Consider the following 17,944-nt stretch of genomic DNA (forward strand, 5'->3'; position numbering starts at 1 on the left):
CAGATCCAAAGGTTTCCATCCCCCAAGGGGACCGGGACAGGCTGGGAGAGGAGGAGGGGGCGTGGGGCTGCACTGGGGAGGCTGGAGGACCAAGTGGTGCCAGGGACACCCTCCCACGAGGGCCACCGCCGGCACGAGCCAGCCCCCGCGCAGGGCTGACGCCTGGGGAGCGAGCCGCAGGGGGACAGCGTGGGGACCCCGGGGGTGACCCCAGCCCGCTCTGCCAGCCATGGCAGGGGGCTGGCTGGCACCCAGGGCGCTCCCCACTCCTCTGGAGATTCCCACCAAGGGATGTGCTTGTCACAGATACATCGGTCCTATGTTCAAGTGTCTGCAGAAAGTGAAACTGTAAACTACTCATTGAAACGCTGCCCTCCAGCCACCCACTCCACGCCACCGAGATGAACATTTTCTTAAAAAATAATAATAAAAAAAAAAAAAAAAAAAGAGTCATTCATCTATTGCCTGTATTGGAAACTTTTTTTAAAAAAAAAAAAAAAGAAAGAGTCAATGAGGCATTTAACATCAAGTGTAGCAACCCCCTCTTAGAAAGAGCCTAGCATCCATTTCAAAACAGTGACAAAGTGACATAACCAGTCTCAGAGGAGACAGGAGAAAATAAGCATTGCAAACACAGCTTGCTACATTTACAGTTTTCTTTTTTTTTTTCTTTTCATAAAATAACTGGAAAGGCATTAACAGCTGGAAGGCCCCCTCTGCGCTGCCATGCGGAACGTGTACGGACACGCGGCAGGACACTGAGGTTAACGCATCGTTTTGTTACAGTACGGTCGGCCAGTCCTAAGCGAGACGAGCAGCTGCCGAAACTCGAGGGACCCCAAGGGCTACCGTGACAAGTCACCACCGGTGGTGCGCGGGGGGCAGCAGGAAGAGGGACAGAAAGGTGAATGGAGCAGCAGGACTATTACTTTAAGTTTTTTTCTTCCCCCCCCCACCCCAAATGAGCGTGGCAAAGCAACAAAGCCTCCTCTGAAACACACCTTCCACCTCCACTCCTGACCCCATGCCAGAGCTCTGTACCCACTGCAACTGCCCGCATCCCACAGATGGGCCTCGGCAAGGAGCAGCCGGGGACCTCCCGAGAAGAGGGGCGAGATGGGGAGCTCTCTCTCCCCACAGGCCCGATGGCCCCTCCCAGCCTTTCCAAAAGCAGCCGGGGCTCCCTCCGGCCGTGCCGGTGGCCAGCACCACGCAGCCCTTGCGAGCTGCGGGATGGATCAGCGTTCACAGGAGTACACATGCCCAACCACTCACACCACTAAAATCAAAAAAAAAAAAAAAAAAAAAAAAAAGAAAAAAGCAGAAAACATGATCATGAAGCATCCAAGCTCAAAGCAAAACCCCTCTCTGGATAGCTGTCCCTTTGTCCGGGGGTGGAGTGAGCGGGTGCCTCTGCAGACCTGTCCCCTGCGCACGCTGTAAGATGGGGGAAAGCCCTGCTGCGGTGTCAGCCTGGCACAGACCACGGCCCCCGCACAGCACAGGGATGCAGGATGCTGCCCCGTCACCACAGCATCGATGTCCCTGTCCTCTGCCACCACCCACGCTGTGACCGGTGGGCATCGCGCCCCGCAGAGCCATACTGCCTCTGTTCCCAAAGTCCGGAGGAGGACAGGCGGGAGCAAGTGCCACCGCCTCAGGCTGTCACATCTTTCCTTCGCTCCCCGGCTGTGCTGCTGCCCAAGAAAACAGTAAGACAAGGCACACAGTCTGCAAACCCGGAGGGGTGGGGGACCGCTGGGATTGCTCTTCTAACCCATCTTCCCCTGGGAAACAGGGGGTCTCGCTCGGGGCCCTCAGCCACACCGATGTGACAAACCACTGACTCAGCAGAGGGGGGGAAAAAACAAAAACCAAAACACACTCTTCCGTGCCAAGACTAGAGTCTCAGCCTTAGAAGTTAAAAAATAATTTAAATCAATTCAGATTTGGGGAAATTCTCTGGGATATTTCTTACCTCTTCTACCACCCAAGCAATTCCAGTCTGCTCCACAAGCAACAACTCCACGGCACGAGTTGTTCCACAGAGGAGCTTGTTCCTCCTCGTTTCCTATTTAATTTGTTGCTAAAACGCAGACAATTGGCTTCAAAAAGAGAACACGCACCGATGAGAGGAGCACGGGGACACAGCAGCAAGGACCACACGGCACGTCCAGACCCACTTCCACTTGTGAACAACCAGCAACCCATCTCCAGTGTCCTTGACCAGCCCCATCTCCGGTCTCTGAGGCTCCTTCCCAAATCAGGGGCAAACCCGGCCGCAACCGTAACCTCAGAGACCTGACTCCAGCTCACGAGAGAGGGGAAATCCAGAGATAACAGTCACGGCCGCAGCACTGCATGAGCGCTACTTGCCCACTTGCCACCCTGCAACCCCAGGGCGCTGCTGCTGTAACGGAGCAAGCCGCGGCCTCAGACAGGTCGCCATGCTGAAGTGGGGCCTGCCAGCGGTCCCGAGCTGCAGGGCGACATGGCGGGAGCGGGCAGACCAGGGCAGGATCACACCACCAGGAAAACATCAAAGCAGCATCTCCCCAGCCTCGCTCAAACCCAGCTGTGCTTTCAGTTCTAGCAGCAGTTCACGAAGCTGCTCCACGTGGACCAGCCCACCTCCTCCCCAAAAACGACTAAAGCAGCATCTTCGGCGCAGCGTCAGTTCGGAAAGGCGCCAGCTTCAGCCAGGGCCCCACCAGCACCCACAGCCGCTGCTGATGGACAACTCGCCCAGGCTCCCCATCCTGACCTCCGCTCTCAGCTCCTGCCTGCTCCCACCCGCCAGCCCCACAGCCGCACGGGGACAGCCCTGCGGAGATGACTCCTCCTCCCAGCTACCAGACACAGCACTGGATCAACTAGATACTTTGGGAAAACACTGTTTGTTACCAGCTTCTGATTTTGTAGAGAGGGTAACGCAATTAACTGCATCTTTAAGTAGCCCACTGTGGTGCCCACTGCCGTGGTGCCAGAGCCACAACCAAACCAGCTGCAGAGCAGGTATCCCAACCCAGGAGACTGGGCACAGCGAGGCAAGCAGCTCTGGCTGAAAAGGAGCTTCCACACTTATGGTGGGAACACGACTTTCCAGTGCAGATCTCACCCTTCCAACACATGCCCCCCACAAGGGAACGCAGCTCTCGAGCCCGGGGAGGGTTTGCCTCCCCAAGCCCACCCAGTGCTGGGCAGAGGAGCTGAGCAAATGCCACAGCAGCTCTGCAGCCACCCCCCTGCCTCAGCTGAGCAAGGAGCAGCGCGGCGTTATCTCAGCCCTCGGAGATGCACAGGGATGCTGCCCTGAGCTGGAGACTCCATGCAGGCCCCCACCAAGACATGATGCACAAGGAAACGCATGGGAGAGCCCTCCTTTGCCGGGCAGGTCTCCACTCGCGCCCCCCAGCAGCCAGTGACGGCTGTGAGAGATGGGTTACCCAGGGCTGCATCGCTCCCTCATCAGTCTACAGCATTAAGTGGCATCAGGGACACGCCAGCCCTCCCGCTCGCTTGCGGCAAGGACCAGTCCCTCCGGCTGCTGTGATGGATCTCCCCGCTCACCTCCCCACCAGGCTGGAGGCGCAGAGTGGAGCAGACCCACCTCCCACCCCAGCCTGCCCGGGGAGAGCACGGGGAGACCCTGGGGGGCCAAGCGAGGCCGTAAGCACGTACAGTCGCTGTCACAGGGAGGATGCTACAACGGTATATACACAACATAGCGGCTTCAGCTACTTCGTCAGCACAAGTCTTGGATTTGACTGCCCTCGGCACCTTCCCCCACGAGAATCAGGGCTGGCAGGGGGAGCTCCGTGATGGGGGGAGGCATCCGAGCGAGCTGCAGAGTCAGAGGAAAGGCCGCGGGGAAGATCAGCTCGGCAGCAATGCCGTGAGGAGTCTCTAGGTCGGGGGGCCAAGAGCCCAGTGCGCCCCAGGGTGCAGGAAGCCAGCAAGCCTCCCCGGTCCAGCTCCACCATAAGGCAACATTTTTTTTTTGTGGGTTTTTTTTGTTTCTTTGTTTTTTTGTTTGTTTTTTTTTTTTTTTTTTTTCTTCAATAATATTTCCAAGGAAGAAAGCAAAGGGAGATGTGTCTTTTTAAAGAGTTTTTTTGTTGTTGTTGTTGTTGGTTTAGAGGGGTTTGTGGGGTTGTTTTTCTGTTGTTGTCGTTTCATTTATCCAAGGGAAAAGGAAGAGAAAACCTCCTTCAGCAAAGTCCTGTCTTTGCATGCGATGGTAATTCCTGGGGCAGCGGGTGCACTGTCCGCACAGGCTCGAGTCCAGGTGCCTGCTGGCCTCCCACCAGCCGTCCTCGCAGGAAGGAGTCAGAACAAGCCTATCCTTGGCAAAGGTCCTTTGGTTGACTTCCAAATTGTCCGTGATGGAAGGGAGAGAGAGGCGGGCAAAGGGAGAGCCAGACCCTCGGGAAGGTTGAAGGTGAAGACGCTGGGGAGGAGGGACCAGGACGACGAACAGGGTGATGCTCCTGTCGCGGCGGTCAGTGTTGGAGGGGCACCACCGCACGTGGAATGGGAGACATCAGCCAGGTCATGGAGATCAGAGGCTCCGCAGCATCGTGACACACTACGGCTTCGGTCCCCCATCAGGGAACCTCGCTCCTCCGAGCTTCCTAAGCAGGCTGCCCTGCGATCCGAGGGGGGACACAGAGGGAGTCGTTGGGGCCGCACAGAGCAGACTTGTTTTGGTAAATCCAGACAAACTTCTAGCAATAATTTAAAACTTGATATATATATATAATAATAAAAAAATCTCCCCTTTCCAACCCAGCCAAAACATTTTTTTTTTTTTTGAAGAGACACTAAGACATGAGTGTGTGCACAGGAGGGGAGGGAAAGCAAAGGGTGGGTCTGCTGGGAGCAGGTCTGGCTCTGGTCAGGGTTGTAATAGCAAAATGGTGTTTTAGATCCAGATCGTCTTTGCTTTCCAGCCACAAGAGAAAAAATCGTGTGCGTTGAAGTTTCTCCCGAGCAGCCTATTCCTGGACACCCACCTTCCAGCTCCCTTCCTGTCCCACCTGCTCACGTCTCCCCTTCTCTGAGCCAGTCCCCCACCAACCCCACCCCGACCCCGTCAGGAAGCAGACGCCGCAGGCTCTCTACTTCCCCACTGTCTGCGATTCTGCAGCCGACGGGGCGGGGGATTGCTGGCTCAGGTTTTTGGCATCCTCTTGTGCAGGCTGGCTGGGTGAGGCGTGGGCTTGGCTGGATGGGCACTGGCTGACCGTTTTGCTGGAAGACTGGGATGGGTAGCGCTTCCTGCCATCTCCCCCTGATGTCGTAGGGTATCTCTTGTGTCCACCTTCCTCCCCCATGGGTGGCTGGAAGAGAAGCAGCCCAGTATCAGCACAGCCTCCTCCAAATGCAGATGCCCTCCCCCTGGACCAGAGAACAGCCTTCCTGCAAACCTCCAGTTGCAGCTTCTCTCCCTGACCCACAAGGAACACGCATGCTCACCCCAAGCAAACAGCTGCCCTCCTCTCCAAATCTACAGCTGCCAGATTTGCTGCCAGAAAGCCAAACTGACTTCCAATCAAGCACAAGGGTGACAACTTGCTCTTAGGCACCTCCTTCCCACACAGGGGCACAGTCCAGAAGTCTGGGAGCCAAAGCTCCACACAATGCTGGCTCCACTCAAGCCATCAGGGCTCACTTTCCTCCTCCCTTCTCAGCTCATCAAGGAAGATGGGCTCATCCAATTCCCCAGAGAGCCACCCTGAAGTGCATTTGCGATATTTAAACCCTGAAGTTTTTTTCTGGCCTGGCTGCAATGATAGGGCATGACACTAGGTGTCACTGACTTCCCCTGCCTAGCACCACTTGGGGACAGACCAACGAAATCCTCCTTGGAGGGGGCCAAGGGGTGTTTGTTTGCAGGGGCCATCAGTGTAGTGCAGGCATTGTGTCTACTCACATCCACTCGGAAGTCCTCGAGGCGCTTGAACTTGCTGAGGTATTCTTGCAGTTTGCTGTTAATGTCCAGATTTTTGGCTTTGGAATATTTTAAGAAGGCCCAGAACTTTTCCAGCCCATAGAGCTGTCCTGGAGGAGGGAGAAAACCAAACCAGACATCAGCAGGACAAAAAGCCAAACCAGATGTCAGAACCATTCCCTCCAGGCTTCCCCACTGCTTGCCCCACAGTCCCTCCTGTCCCACTGGTGGGCACAACTGAGGCAAGAGGGAGAACCTTGAGGGATGCAACCTACATCAGCACTGGGCAGCCCTCTTGACAGGGGATGTCCCCGGGCTCGGCTGACCTGGCAGTGACAAGGCTCAGGCACTGCAAGATCCTAGAGGAATCACAGCCTCGCTACAGCTTCCCATTGCCCTCCTCCAACCCCCCAGCAGTCCTCAGGCCGGTGAGCATCCACTCAACCCTCTCCCGTGAAGTGAGCAACAGGACATCCAGCTGGTCCCCATCGCATACGTTAATGTACAGCATTACGTAGCTTACCCCAAGTCATGAGAAGAGCCCCAGGGACAGCCATGCAGCTGGGCTACATCGCTGCCAACCCCAGGGGAGGCCAGAGGAGGCACCTACCAGCTTCGTAATCCTTGATGGTCTCTTCTTGGAAGTCCTTAAATATGTCTGGCCGGAATTTCTTCTCCAGCCCGTAGCTGTAGTATCTGAAAAGGCACTCCAGACCGTACCTGGGAAGAGAGCAGCACATGGTGCTCAGACGCTGGTGTATACAACACCCAGGCAAAGAGGCTCTTGAGTCAAGAGCCCTGCCGCGTACCAGCAGCAGGAGGTGACTGAGGGTGGCCCCAGTCCTACCTTTGCACAAGGCAGAGATGCTGCCTTTGTTCTGCCATGACTGCTGCAAAAGGGCAAACCCTTCCTTCCCTCACTCCCGTTTTCCTCTCCTACCTGTATCCCTCCTTCCCGTCCTCCACAGCCAGTTGCTTGAACTCCTCGTACATTTTCTTGTTGAAGTGATCTCGGAGGAAGAAGGACCAAAACCGGAAGAGCGTGTTCATCTCCTGGGACTGACCAATGCCCAGTCGTTTCCGCTCTGTTTTGGGAAAAGGGGATGATTACAAGGCAGATCCTCCCAGGGAGGCAGCTCTGCACAGGGCCTCATATTCAGGAGGGACCTGTGGCTACACCCAGCCCCAGTGCTGGACACCCTGAGCCACAGCTCATGCTGGCCACAGGCTGTAGGGAAACATCAGCTACTAGGCAAGGTTGTCCTGTAGCACCCTGCTTATCTCTGTGTGCATGCTCCGCCGCTATACCCTGCCCCCCAGCTCAGCAGAGCACAGACACCCTGCCCCACGCCCTGCAGTGCAGGCATCCTTACCATTAAGGCAGCGCCGACGGTACTTGTGGTAGACATGTTGCGTGAAGCCGTTCTCCTTGAGCAGCTCGTGTGAAGGATGCTGAAACTTGGGCAGGGACTGCGGGGTGCAGCCGTAGCTTCCGACGGCCGGGGTCCCCTCCGAGGGGCTGGAGCTGAGCAAGAGAGACTCCCATCAATCCCCTTCGTTGGCATCGCCCAGCTGGCAGCAGACCGGGGTCACGCTCCACCCTGTGGTGCTTGTCTGTTGGTCCCACTGACTCTCTGTGACCTTCTACTCTGGGTTTTGGACCTGAGCCATGTTGTATCCTACTCGGAAGGGAACCCAACGTTCCCAACCAAGTCTCATCTCATTATTCCAAGACTTCAGACTTTCCTCAGCTCCTTCCAGGGGATACAAGTTGGATCCCTTTCTGCAGCCACCTCACCAGAGACCTTCCCTGCAAGACCAGACACTGCCTTTCCCCTTCCTTCCCACCAGACTTTCCCTTTCCCATTTCTGGCTCCTCTATGATCATGCATGCCTGCCTCCAGTACCTGATAGAGGCAGTTCGGGGCCTGTGTTCCCGAGAATCCATCACCCAGCCCACATGGCACTCCATCGGAGGGTTTGAACTGTGCCTTGTCTTCCTCTTCCGCGGAGTCTGCAAGACATGGAGCATCAGGAAATGTGTTCCTTTCCTCCCCAGTCCCCATCTGGCAAAGCCCAGCTCCTGTCCCACACTGCAGCCCGGCTCTCACCTTGGCATCTATCGTCCTGCCCTCTTTCACCACCGGGTAGAACCGGGGCGTCTGCGTCGGGTCCTTCAGCTGAGGCGTGCGAGGGGTCCGGGGGGTCCTGGCATTGCGGTAGTTGGGTGATTCTGGTACAGTTGTAGGCAAAGACCGGGCGATAGTTGAAGGCTCAGGGACTCCAAACAACTTGTTAGCCAAAGCATCTGTAGGTACTGCAGAGAGAAAACCCCCCCGCCCCGGGTCAAGCTGAGATCTGAGCACAAGAGCATCATTACAGCCAAGGGACACCCATCTCGCAGATGAGAAGCAGCAGAGGCAGGAATGCAAGGATACACATCCCAGCCCTCTGAGGCAAGCAGCTTCAAATCCAGCATGTCACCAGCCTGGCCAGACAGCCCAAAGCCTAGCTGCAGGTCCAAGAACTGAGCTTCCAGGGATCCCACAAGGTATCTGCTTCCCAGCAGCTAACAGGAGCTACAAATCCCCCATTCCCAGGAGAAAGATGGGGGAATGCACAGGCAAGCAAGGCCCAGCAGGCAACTGCCTTCCAGGTACTCAGAGAGGGTCCAAAAGAAGAGTCCCATCCAGGGAATTACATCAAAGCCCGCCGAAGTTTCCTCACTGCTGGGACACCCCTGCTTTAGGGTCTCCTCTTCTGGAGCCCCAAAACATTCAGCTGGGAGAAGAGCACTGCTCTGGGAAAAATAAGCCCACATACCTGTGGCCCCAATTCCTTCTCCCCAGCTGCCACCCAGCCTCTGAGGACCTCTCGCTAGGAGGAAGGGATGAATTCAGTCCCACACGCTCATGTCCCCTGTCTCTTACCTTGCTGAAACCTGGGGGGACCAGGAGGGACTTCTTGGTTTGGATCCACAGGGGGCTCTGGCGTCAGGGTGTCAAACTGCTCTCTGCTGATCATATTCACCTTCTTGAAGTTCTCCACCTCTTGCTGCATTGGAAGAGGAAGACAATGAAGCAACCAATTGCCCTCTTCCGTCCTCGTCCCATCAACTCATCATGACCACCTCACTGCTTGTCCAGCAGCCACAATGCTGGGCACCAACTGCAGCCACAAAGCCTTGGTGCCAGGAAGGGCAACATGCTGCGCAAAGGTAGGAAGGGGAGATGCAGCAAACAGAAAACAGGGCCGTGCATGGGCCAGATCTGAGCCACTTGCTGCTCCCAAGCTTTCACGGATCTTACAAGGCAGCCCCACTAATCGTTGCTTGCGTCTTTCAGGCTTTCACCTACCTGTGTCACCACTAGTCCAGCAAGGTTCAAGGCAAGCTAGGCGAGGACCACACTGCCCCTGCCATGTTCTTGCATCCCTAGAGCCTCCTCCCTGCATCCTCCCAGCCACACCAGCAGTGGGGCACAATGCTCCCGTGCATCTGAAGGGCCCGTACCCCTGGCACATGCTGGCCCTCTGTCACCTGCTCTCCCCACACCCTCAGCTTCTGCCACCTCAAAGAGCAGCACTGCTTCAGCAATGTGCCAGGTACCAGACATGGCAACACCGAGCCCAGCTGGTAGCTCCAACGGGACATCCCACCTCACAGCCAAAATAACTTCAGTCACTGAACGAGCCCAGGCAAGTCCCCGACCGTGAGAGTCACCATGTTGGGACTCAAATGCTTCAAAGCAGCAGATGGGTCTTCTATAAATAGTCCATACCTATGCAAACCAGCAGCAAAACGTAGAAGAATACAGGCCAAGTGCAGCCCAGCCGTCCATGAACCCATCCCCAGTAAGTGCGGTCTCCAAGGGACTGTGCCATGGAGTGCTGGGCACTACAGGCAGTGCAGAGACACCTGGTTCCCTCCATAGATTTGGCACTGCCTGCCAACACCCTGGCAGACAGCAGAGCAACGGATCTCATGTTCCAGGTCACCTTGTTACTGGCACTTTCTTTACCTGGCTGCAGCCTCACGCCATGTTACAGAGCTGTGTTTATCCCCAACACAGCAGGGCATGTCACTGGGAACCAGGAATCCCAAGCTCTACAAGAGGTCTAATCTTGGCTTAATTCTACCCCAGGAGTGGGCTGTAACCCGCTGTACCACCTTTTACAGCCCACACCAGCGAGGCAGCCAGCTTGCTGTACACAAAGCTCCCTGTGAGGAGCTCCACACCCACATGTACTCCCTTCCTTGGATCAACTGCTCTCACCTTGATCTGCGAATACTCTGGCTCAAACTGCTCTGTCCACAGGTCCTGCTCGTAGTAGTACAGCCCATCGTTGATCACCTTGGCCAGCTCTGAGCTCATTTTAGCCCTGGATGTGTGGTTGCCAGTCCGGTCCCCACCAGGATGCCGGCGCAGGTAAGGAGGCGTCTGTGTCACGATGAGGATCTTGTTCACATCCCGATCATCGATCTCATAATCCGAATCTTCATCTGACCAGTCAGTGAAGGTGTTCTTGCGGCCGTCCATCTGCTCCATCTCCTCATCAAAGAGGAAGTCTAGCTCCTCAGGTTCATCTTGGTCCTTCTGCTTCTGCTGCTGCGGTGTCTTTGACTCCTCTGGTTTCTACAGGTAGGGGGCAAGGGTGACACAGGGTAAAGACCACATAGCAGCACAAGCCTACTGCTTGGAGACCCAACTGTTGCCCTGTGCTTCCTTACCACAGCCAGAAGCAGCCCATCTGGGGAGAACGCCTTATTTACACCATTGAGAAGCAGCTCCAAAGGGGGTCAGATGGGGCCAGGTGACCAACAGACCTTATTTGATCTGAAACCTGCCTACCTAGGACTCAGATCACCCAGACAACTGGGAGATCCCCACCCCAACAGCTCCTACATCACCACCTACCTTGGGCCTGGCTGGGGAGGGCCGAGGTCTCTTCTTCACTTCAATCCACGTCTCTGAATCCAGGTCTGGCAGACTTGCAGACAGGCCCTTGGGCATCGTCTTCAGGTTACTGACCTCTTCTGTTTTGGTGGGGACTGGGCTGGCAGGACGTGGGGAGCCAGGAGCAGACTCTAGAGCCAACAAGAGCCATGAGGTGCTTTAGAGGGAAGCAAGGAGCCAGGGGGGTTGTGTACTTAAAGTACCTGACTGAAGATGAGTTATTTTAGCAGCGTGGCACAGCTTGTGGCACTAACTAGCATCCAGTGGCCAAGGCTTACCAACACATTGCCCACAAGTGTTGGGGGGCAGGGAGGTGGGGAAATAAAAAGTCTCCAGTTAAGTGGTGGAGGAGTCATTATAGGTGGTGGAGTCACCATCCCTGAATGTGTTTAAGAGTCATTTAGATGTGGTGTTAAGGAATATGGTGTAAGGGAGAACTTTGTAGAGTGGAGTTGATGGTTGGACTCGATGATCCCAAGGGTCTTCTCCAACCTAAATGATTCTATGATTCTAAGGCTGTGATGCCAGAGGTGGCCACAGAGCTCTGCAGGTGACAGATTCCCAGACACACAAAGCTCTAAAGCAAGTGCTCTGTTGCTCTTGGGGAAACCTTCTGAAGACAGTCTGCAGCCAGTGGAAACAGACCTTCTCCTGCCAAAACTAACTCTTACGACAGCACCGAGAAGCGCTAACTCTTACAACAGCACCTCTTGGGACAAGCCTGGGCTCCTGCCAGCCCCCATGCAATGGGGTGACAAGAGCAGGAGGCAGCCCACGAAGGACAGCAGACCCTTCCCCAGCACTTGGTTGACAGGTCCATACCTGCTGCCCCATTTGTGCCCAGTATCTCCTCAGCCATTAAGAAAAGGTTGGGTTCACGAGCGTTCTCTGCTCCGCCCAGCAGTAGCACAGTATTTCCAGGCACAGCCAAGAGACTTCCAGCAGGACTATCCCTGCCCGAATCCCTTCAGCCCCCACAGAGGAGAAGTCACAGAATCAGTCTCTTCCGTGTTTCCCCATGTACGGAAGTGGCAGTGCTCTAGGGGTCTGAGGACAGAGCCCATACCAGCTCCCAACAGCAAGCATAAAGCAAACAGCAGAGCCTTGCCCTGGGGAAGACTCCTGACTCTCAGGGTCTCAGTCCTGCGGCAGCACCAACACCGCATCCCACACCTCCCTCCGCATTCCCCCAGTGCTCACCTGTCTCTTTCTGGAAGCTTTGCCGGGGCACAAACTCAGGACAATTGATGAACTGCGAGAAGTCTGTTTGTGTGTAGTCTGCCATAGGAGGGCCAGGCAGAGCCCATTTTTCTGGCTGCTCTTTTCTCCTAATCTTCTCATCCACGATTTCCACCACCTTGCTGTCCTTCAGAGCCTGGAACCAAATGATACCTGGTTAACTCAGGGCCCTGCATGTTGAATGGCTCAGCTCCAGCCTTTCCTCCCTAGGAGGACCAAGTCAAGTACATGGAAAGGCTCCCACTTGCATCTCACCCATAGCCCATCTGGAAAACAGGCATCAGACAGGTGTGGCAAGAAGCAAAGTTCATTTTTATTGCCCTCACCTTAATGATGAGGTTGATGTCAGTGGTCAGCGCCTGCACCCGGTGGAAGCTGGCGATCAGGGTGATGGGAAGGAAGCCGTCTGAGTCCATCTTGCGACGCAGGAAGAAGTCTCGCTCCAGGTTGTCCACGCTGAAGTAATATTCTCTGTATGGACAACACATCAGTGAGAGGTCAACTTCCTCTGGGTACCCCCGAGAAAATATTTCCTCACACACACAGTTCTGCTACTGCGAGGCTGAGAAGAGACAGTCTGGGAAGCCCAGACCTGGGGCAAACTGGTGCTGTTAAGCTGAGTGGCACAGAGTCAACACACCTCGGCTCTAACCCTACCCACGGGATTAGCTGTGCAGTCTCCAGCGAAGACACCTGTGAACATCCCACCAACAATCAACGCTCAGAGAAGAGGTGGTGCTTACATCTGCCGCTTGATGTAGTCCTTGAGCAGTTCCTGGTCCACGCTGTAGAGCTCGGCGCTGCTGATGTTGTCAAAGTAGTAAGTGATGTTGCTAGCATACTTCTGGGTGCGGGAGCCATCCGAGCCCTCAAATTTTCGGTACCCATACTGGTAGTCGAAGTGCCCTGTGGAACAACCAGTAAGGGTCAGCACAGAGTCTCTTGGATCTGCTAGACAGGCTGCGCTGCCAGATGGGTCCAGACTCCTGCACAAATAGCTGCCTCCGCACTATTCCTGGGGCCCCATGGCAGCCCACAGTGGGGTATCACTGACCCACATCCCATGTCCTCCTGCTCTCAGCCTCTGCCACAGAAGGAATTCCACTGAAACCTCACACCAAGCCAAAGAGGCCAGGAGCCCTCTTACCCAGGAGCAACTAGGCAGCCCAGGTGACACAAGAAGGCCCTACAATGAAGCTGTGCACAGACACTGCCCTGCCAAATGCCAGTGCAGATGTTCTTCTCCATCCAAGCCAAGACTCCTGCTTGGCTCCCAACATGACATAAAGCCTATGCAGAGTATCAGCATGCTTCCACTCCTCACACAGGGGTACTGCAAGGGGCGAAAAACAGGTGGAAGAGCTTGGCCTGAGTAGCTGAAAGACATTTGCCTTTATTAAAATACTAGTATGATTTGCTTTTATTAAAAGCAGCTCAACTTATCAGCTGGGATGACCTGCCACAGTATTTCCCTGTATCCCTACAGCACTCTGCCTTCCCCAGCCCGCTTTGGACCCAGCTCTCACACACAGCCCAAGCCCTGCACACTTTGGCACATGCCCTGTTCTCTCCCTACTGTCACAAGACCACATATACAGTGATTACCTCCTCTGCCACGGCCCCGGCCCCTGCCGCGGCCCCGACCTCGGCCCCGAAAGGCCCCTCGCACAGCTCCTCCCTCGCTCTTCACGCTGGAGGTTTCATCATGGTCCTGCCAGCTGCGTTCATGCTTGTTGTCCGGGTGCCAGCCTGCAGCAGATGGGGAAACAAAAGCAGGAGGAGTGTTACAGGATGAAAGCACCTCCCTGGAGCAAGCCCGCTGCACCCGGAGCCATTTGAACACAGGAAGAGCGCCCACCATCCCATGCTGTGCCTGGGCATCAGCGCCTGCTCTGCCCCGCAGCCAGGGCATGGGTCCCCAGCCCGAGCCCCCACCTTTCAGCTCGCTGCGGTTGTTGGAGGGGTGTCTGTGCTGCTCATTTTGCCGGTTGTTCCGAGAGGCCGTTTTGTCCCTAGGCACCTCTGACTTCATGTCTATCTGCAAAGGGACCCACTTGTGTTTGTTGCCTGCAAAAGGACAGGGTTTGGGTGTGACACAGGTTCAGAGAGCATCTGCTTCCTCCCCCGCAGCCCCTTGCCACGCAGCCCCCACACATGGAGGAGAGAAAGCAGGCAGGCCTTCCAGATCGACTCAGTCCTCAAACATCCCTCCAGGCCTCGGTGGATGCAGAAAGCCTCCAACCAGGACTCTCAGGGATAGAGGAACATGACACAACTCCCCTGTTGCGTCACGGCACTTGTCCTTCCTCTGCCCCTTTCTGCCTGCTGAGGCTCAAGACAGACCGAGCCCACATGTCAGCCATGGCTGATGCAGCCCAGTCAGGGGCTTTTCTGTGCCACCTCAGAGCACAGAGGGCAGACTACTGCCACTGAAGCCTGCAAACACCTTTTCACCGCAGCTGCCCCTGCACTGGGACCGCACCCCACAGTAAAAGCCCAGGGAAAGAGTGGAGACTTCCACCGCGGGTCGCAGAGGGGGAGACAGACCGAGCCTGGGGTACTGTCCCTACCAGGTCCTGCCTTACCTTTCTTCTTCTGGGCTGACTTCTGGTTGTCATCGTCGCCATTCTTCTCCTCCCCAGACTCATCTGATTTGGTTTTCAGGCTCTCCTTGCCATCGCTCCCATCCCCTTTCTCCTGCTCTTTCATGTCTTTCTTGACAGGCAGTTTCCGAAGGGATGGTGCTTTGTGCGGCTGCTGGAGACACACCAGTGCAGGAAAGATGTGAGAGGTGGGAGAAATGAAGAGCTGGAAGCAGACCCCAGCTATCCTAGGAACAGGAGGACCTTGCCCTAGGCTGGGAGCATCCCTGCTCTGTGCCTCCCACACATGTCCTGTTCCTGGGAAAGGGCTTATGTCTGAGCAGGGCAAGCGGCTCTACAGATGCTGGGATGTACTCTAACTGAGACAAAAGCCTCAAGCACAAGAGTTACCAAGATGGACTGCCAAGGAGGCCTGCTGCTCCTAGATGGGGGTGTCCTACAAGGGACCGGACTACCCCAATGGCAAAAGGGTAAGTGACCCTCATGCCCTGACAGACAGCCAGGAGCTGGCAAAGCAGCATCCAAAAATAGAAAAGTTTCAACAACACCCACATCCATAGCAGGAGAGGAAGGCCATGGCCCTCGGGCACATCAGCCCCTTCTTACACGTGTTTTCAGTTTCTCCCGTGGAAGTCTTGGCTTTTGCCCAGGCCCCTTCTGAGCAGCCCTGAGGGGAGTGGGTCTGGGAGCTGCTCTACCTGCTTCACCCAGCCCAGGGGTTCAGACCGGGCTCCAGGCTCCCAGAATAGCACCGAGGGAGGGAGCCCAACACACAGGGCAGCCCTAAAAGGAAATCCCCTGCACACTATTCCTGGCTGCCTCTGTGCTGACACTCAGCACCCCAAATGGCCTGGCTCAGCCAGTCTTTTCAAAGGGACAGGGAAGTCTGCAAGAGCCTTATCCTGCTCAGAGTGATTTTGTGTTCTCACCTGCACGCTCTTGTGGGCTATTTCTCCAGGTGTTGGCCAATTTGTGGCATCACCAAAGTCACCAACCTTGTATCCAAAGAGAAAGGTCTCATTAGTGCACAAGCAGCAGATGCTGTTCCCTGCATCAGTACCCAGAAGCCCTTCCAGCCACAGTGTCACAGCCACCACCCTCCGGTGTCCTGCAGATGGCTGTCCCCAGGAGGTTTGGGTGTGACATCCAACCTGCATATACACAGCCCCTCTCCCCACCCACACAGGGCCCCGAGATTAATCCCAAATAACTACAGACAAGTTTATGTCTATCAGGGATTGTAACGAGGCTGCCACCAGCCCTGTAAGATACCAGCCTCCCAGCTCCCACCAAACATCTTGCCCCAGCAGTAGCATTTGGCACTAAGTTGCCCAGGGCAACTCACTCATCATAGGCACCATCCCTTGGACAGGGAAAGCACACAGCCTTCAGCATCCTAAATGCATCTGAAGCAACCACATCCCATTAAAGAAGCTGCCTCCACCTAGTGGCAGGTTACAGCCAGGCATAGCTTCACTTCAGTGCCCAACTGCAACCAAGTGCTGGCAACAACAAAGCAAAGGGATCACGTAGTAGTAGAATTGGTGGAAAAATTCAAGCAGGTATCTGATGGTGATGGGAGCTCCCTCATCCCCCACACCCCACAGCCACATGGGGGACCACCAGTCACTTCTCTGCTGAGTAAGTGCCCTGGCCACTACCATCATTTCTACCTCTTCCAGGTTTCAGAGAGGACCTGCCAGACAGAGAGAAAAGGACCCAAACAGCTGTCCAGGTACACAATGAATCATGTCTGGGGACTGAATTTATCTGGGCATAGAAACTCCTTGCCCTTATAGGGTTTTTATTTCTAAAGTAATCTGTAGTCACGGAATCCCTCAGGAGATCACATCTCTACATCCAGGTGCCAATGCTCCTCTCCCCAGGAGGCAGGTTTCCTGGGAAAGCCACTTGCAGTGCAGGGCCATGCCTGTTTCACAAGACAGGAGCACCTTCCATCCCCAGGGCCCTCCTCTCCCTGAGATGGAACAGATAAGGAAAGTCACATCAAGTTTCAGATATGCATTCACTGGCTGCTGGGAGCCAACACCAACAGCCTATGTCCCTCACTGTGCCCCAGCTGCATGCAACATCCTCAGAAGCAACTGTCCCTCCATCACACCTCGATCGCCTGGAACAGATTGCCCTGGTTCCTCCAAAGAAGTTGCTTTGTTTGAAATCAATTACCCTGACTCTCTGTGTGCCAGTAAAGAACAGATTGCACGGAGAAGAAAGACCCGTGGACACACTGCTCTCACACCACTGCCCTCTTGCACTGCAAAGCAGGCAGCCCACAAGGGACTTGGGGTGTCCTTGGGATAGGGGGAGAAGCTTTCCACATCCAGGATTACGCTCCAAGGGCTCCCCTATGAGAGGGAAGGTGAGAAGGTCTCCCTGTCATAGCTGGGCAGAAAACCAGTCCAGGCAGCATGCAAGACCACTAAAACACTGAAGAGGAGCTGGAGAATCAGGATGATGTTCTCCGTGCTCTTGGAAGCTGCCAGGCCAGCACGTCAAACACTCCACAACCAGGCTTGCAAAGGAAACCGTCTGCTCACCAGACCCTCAAGATGCTCATGCAGCACTGACAACTGCACCAGAAGCTGAAGGCCATCGAGGCACAGCCTTACCTTGCTTCCTTTCCGCTGTCTTGGGTTGGCAGCCCTCACCACTTTTGCAGGAGTTGTATGTTCTGCAAGAAGAGGAGAACAAAACTGTTAAAACACAGCTGAGGGTTGTGGAAATGTCAGCTCTGGAGGGAAGCAAGCCAGCTCCCCCTTCAGCAAGGGAGGGCTAAGAGGAAAAGGTGAACAGAAAACAGAACCAGCTTCTACCCTGGGTCTCAGAAAGGCCCCATCAAGATCAGAAAACTCCCGATCAATCCAGGTGGCCAAGAAATGGACCTTTGACCCCATCCGGCCGCAGGAAGACACTCCCTCACTCAGCTCAGCCCTCCCCACTTGGCCTTGCCAGCCGGGGAGGAGGGGTGGCGAGGAGTTCAGCTCGCTCTGCAAAGTGCCACGCAGAACTTGATCTACTGTTATGCACAGCAAAACAAACATGCCCTTGAACAGGCAAGGCCCATCACCGTGCCAATGTAGCTGGCCCTCCCCAGGAAGCAGGAGGGATGCACAAGTCTGTAGCACACCGGCGCTGCTCACCTCGTGCTTTGATCTCCAGTGCATCCCAGCACA

The 17,944-nt window shown here is 55.4% G+C and overlaps 1 protein-coding gene across 6 annotated transcripts in view; it reads right to left on the minus strand.

The window, feature by feature from the left end:
- Window positions 1-653: 653 nt before the first annotated feature.
- The window catches only part of LARP1 (La ribonucleoprotein 1, translational regulator), a 47,173-nt gene continuing 29,882 nt past the window's right edge, over window positions 654-17,944 (minus strand). For 5 of the 6 annotated variants that reach the window (XM_054216950.1, XM_054216955.1, XM_054216953.1 and 2 more), the window contains 18 exons: window positions 17,381-17,442; window positions 15,680-15,745; window positions 14,733-14,904; window positions 14,083-14,214; window positions 13,753-13,896; window positions 12,891-13,053; window positions 12,474-12,618; window positions 12,109-12,283; window positions 10,870-11,039; window positions 10,228-10,587; window positions 8,884-9,007; window positions 8,065-8,270; window positions 7,861-7,967; window positions 7,327-7,478; window positions 6,894-7,038; window positions 6,564-6,673; window positions 5,936-6,063; window positions 654-5,342 (listed from right to left, as the gene is read on the minus strand). In XM_054216950.1, the coding sequence (XP_054072925.1) occupies window positions 5,121-5,342; window positions 5,936-6,063; window positions 6,564-6,673; window positions 6,894-7,038; window positions 7,327-7,478; window positions 7,861-7,967; window positions 8,065-8,270; window positions 8,884-9,007; window positions 10,228-10,587; window positions 10,870-11,039; window positions 12,109-12,283; window positions 12,474-12,618; window positions 12,891-13,053; window positions 13,753-13,896; window positions 14,083-14,214; window positions 14,733-14,904; window positions 15,680-15,745; window positions 17,381-17,442 (2,783 nt within the window). In that variant the 3' untranslated portion in view covers window positions 654-5,120. The remainder of the gene's footprint in view (window positions 5,343-5,935; window positions 6,064-6,563; window positions 6,674-6,893; window positions 7,039-7,326; window positions 7,479-7,860; window positions 7,968-8,064; window positions 8,271-8,883; window positions 9,008-10,227; window positions 10,588-10,869; window positions 11,040-12,108; window positions 12,284-12,473; window positions 12,619-12,890; window positions 13,054-13,752; window positions 13,897-14,082; window positions 14,215-14,732; window positions 14,905-15,679; window positions 15,746-17,380; window positions 17,443-17,944) is intronic. The other variant, XM_054216951.1, reaches the window with a different exon arrangement.

This window comes from Rissa tridactyla, chromosome 11 (assembly GCF_028500815.1).
Source record: "Rissa tridactyla isolate bRisTri1 chromosome 11, bRisTri1.patW.cur.20221130, whole genome shotgun sequence".
NCBI lineage: Eukaryota > Metazoa > Chordata > Aves > Charadriiformes > Laridae > Rissa > Rissa tridactyla.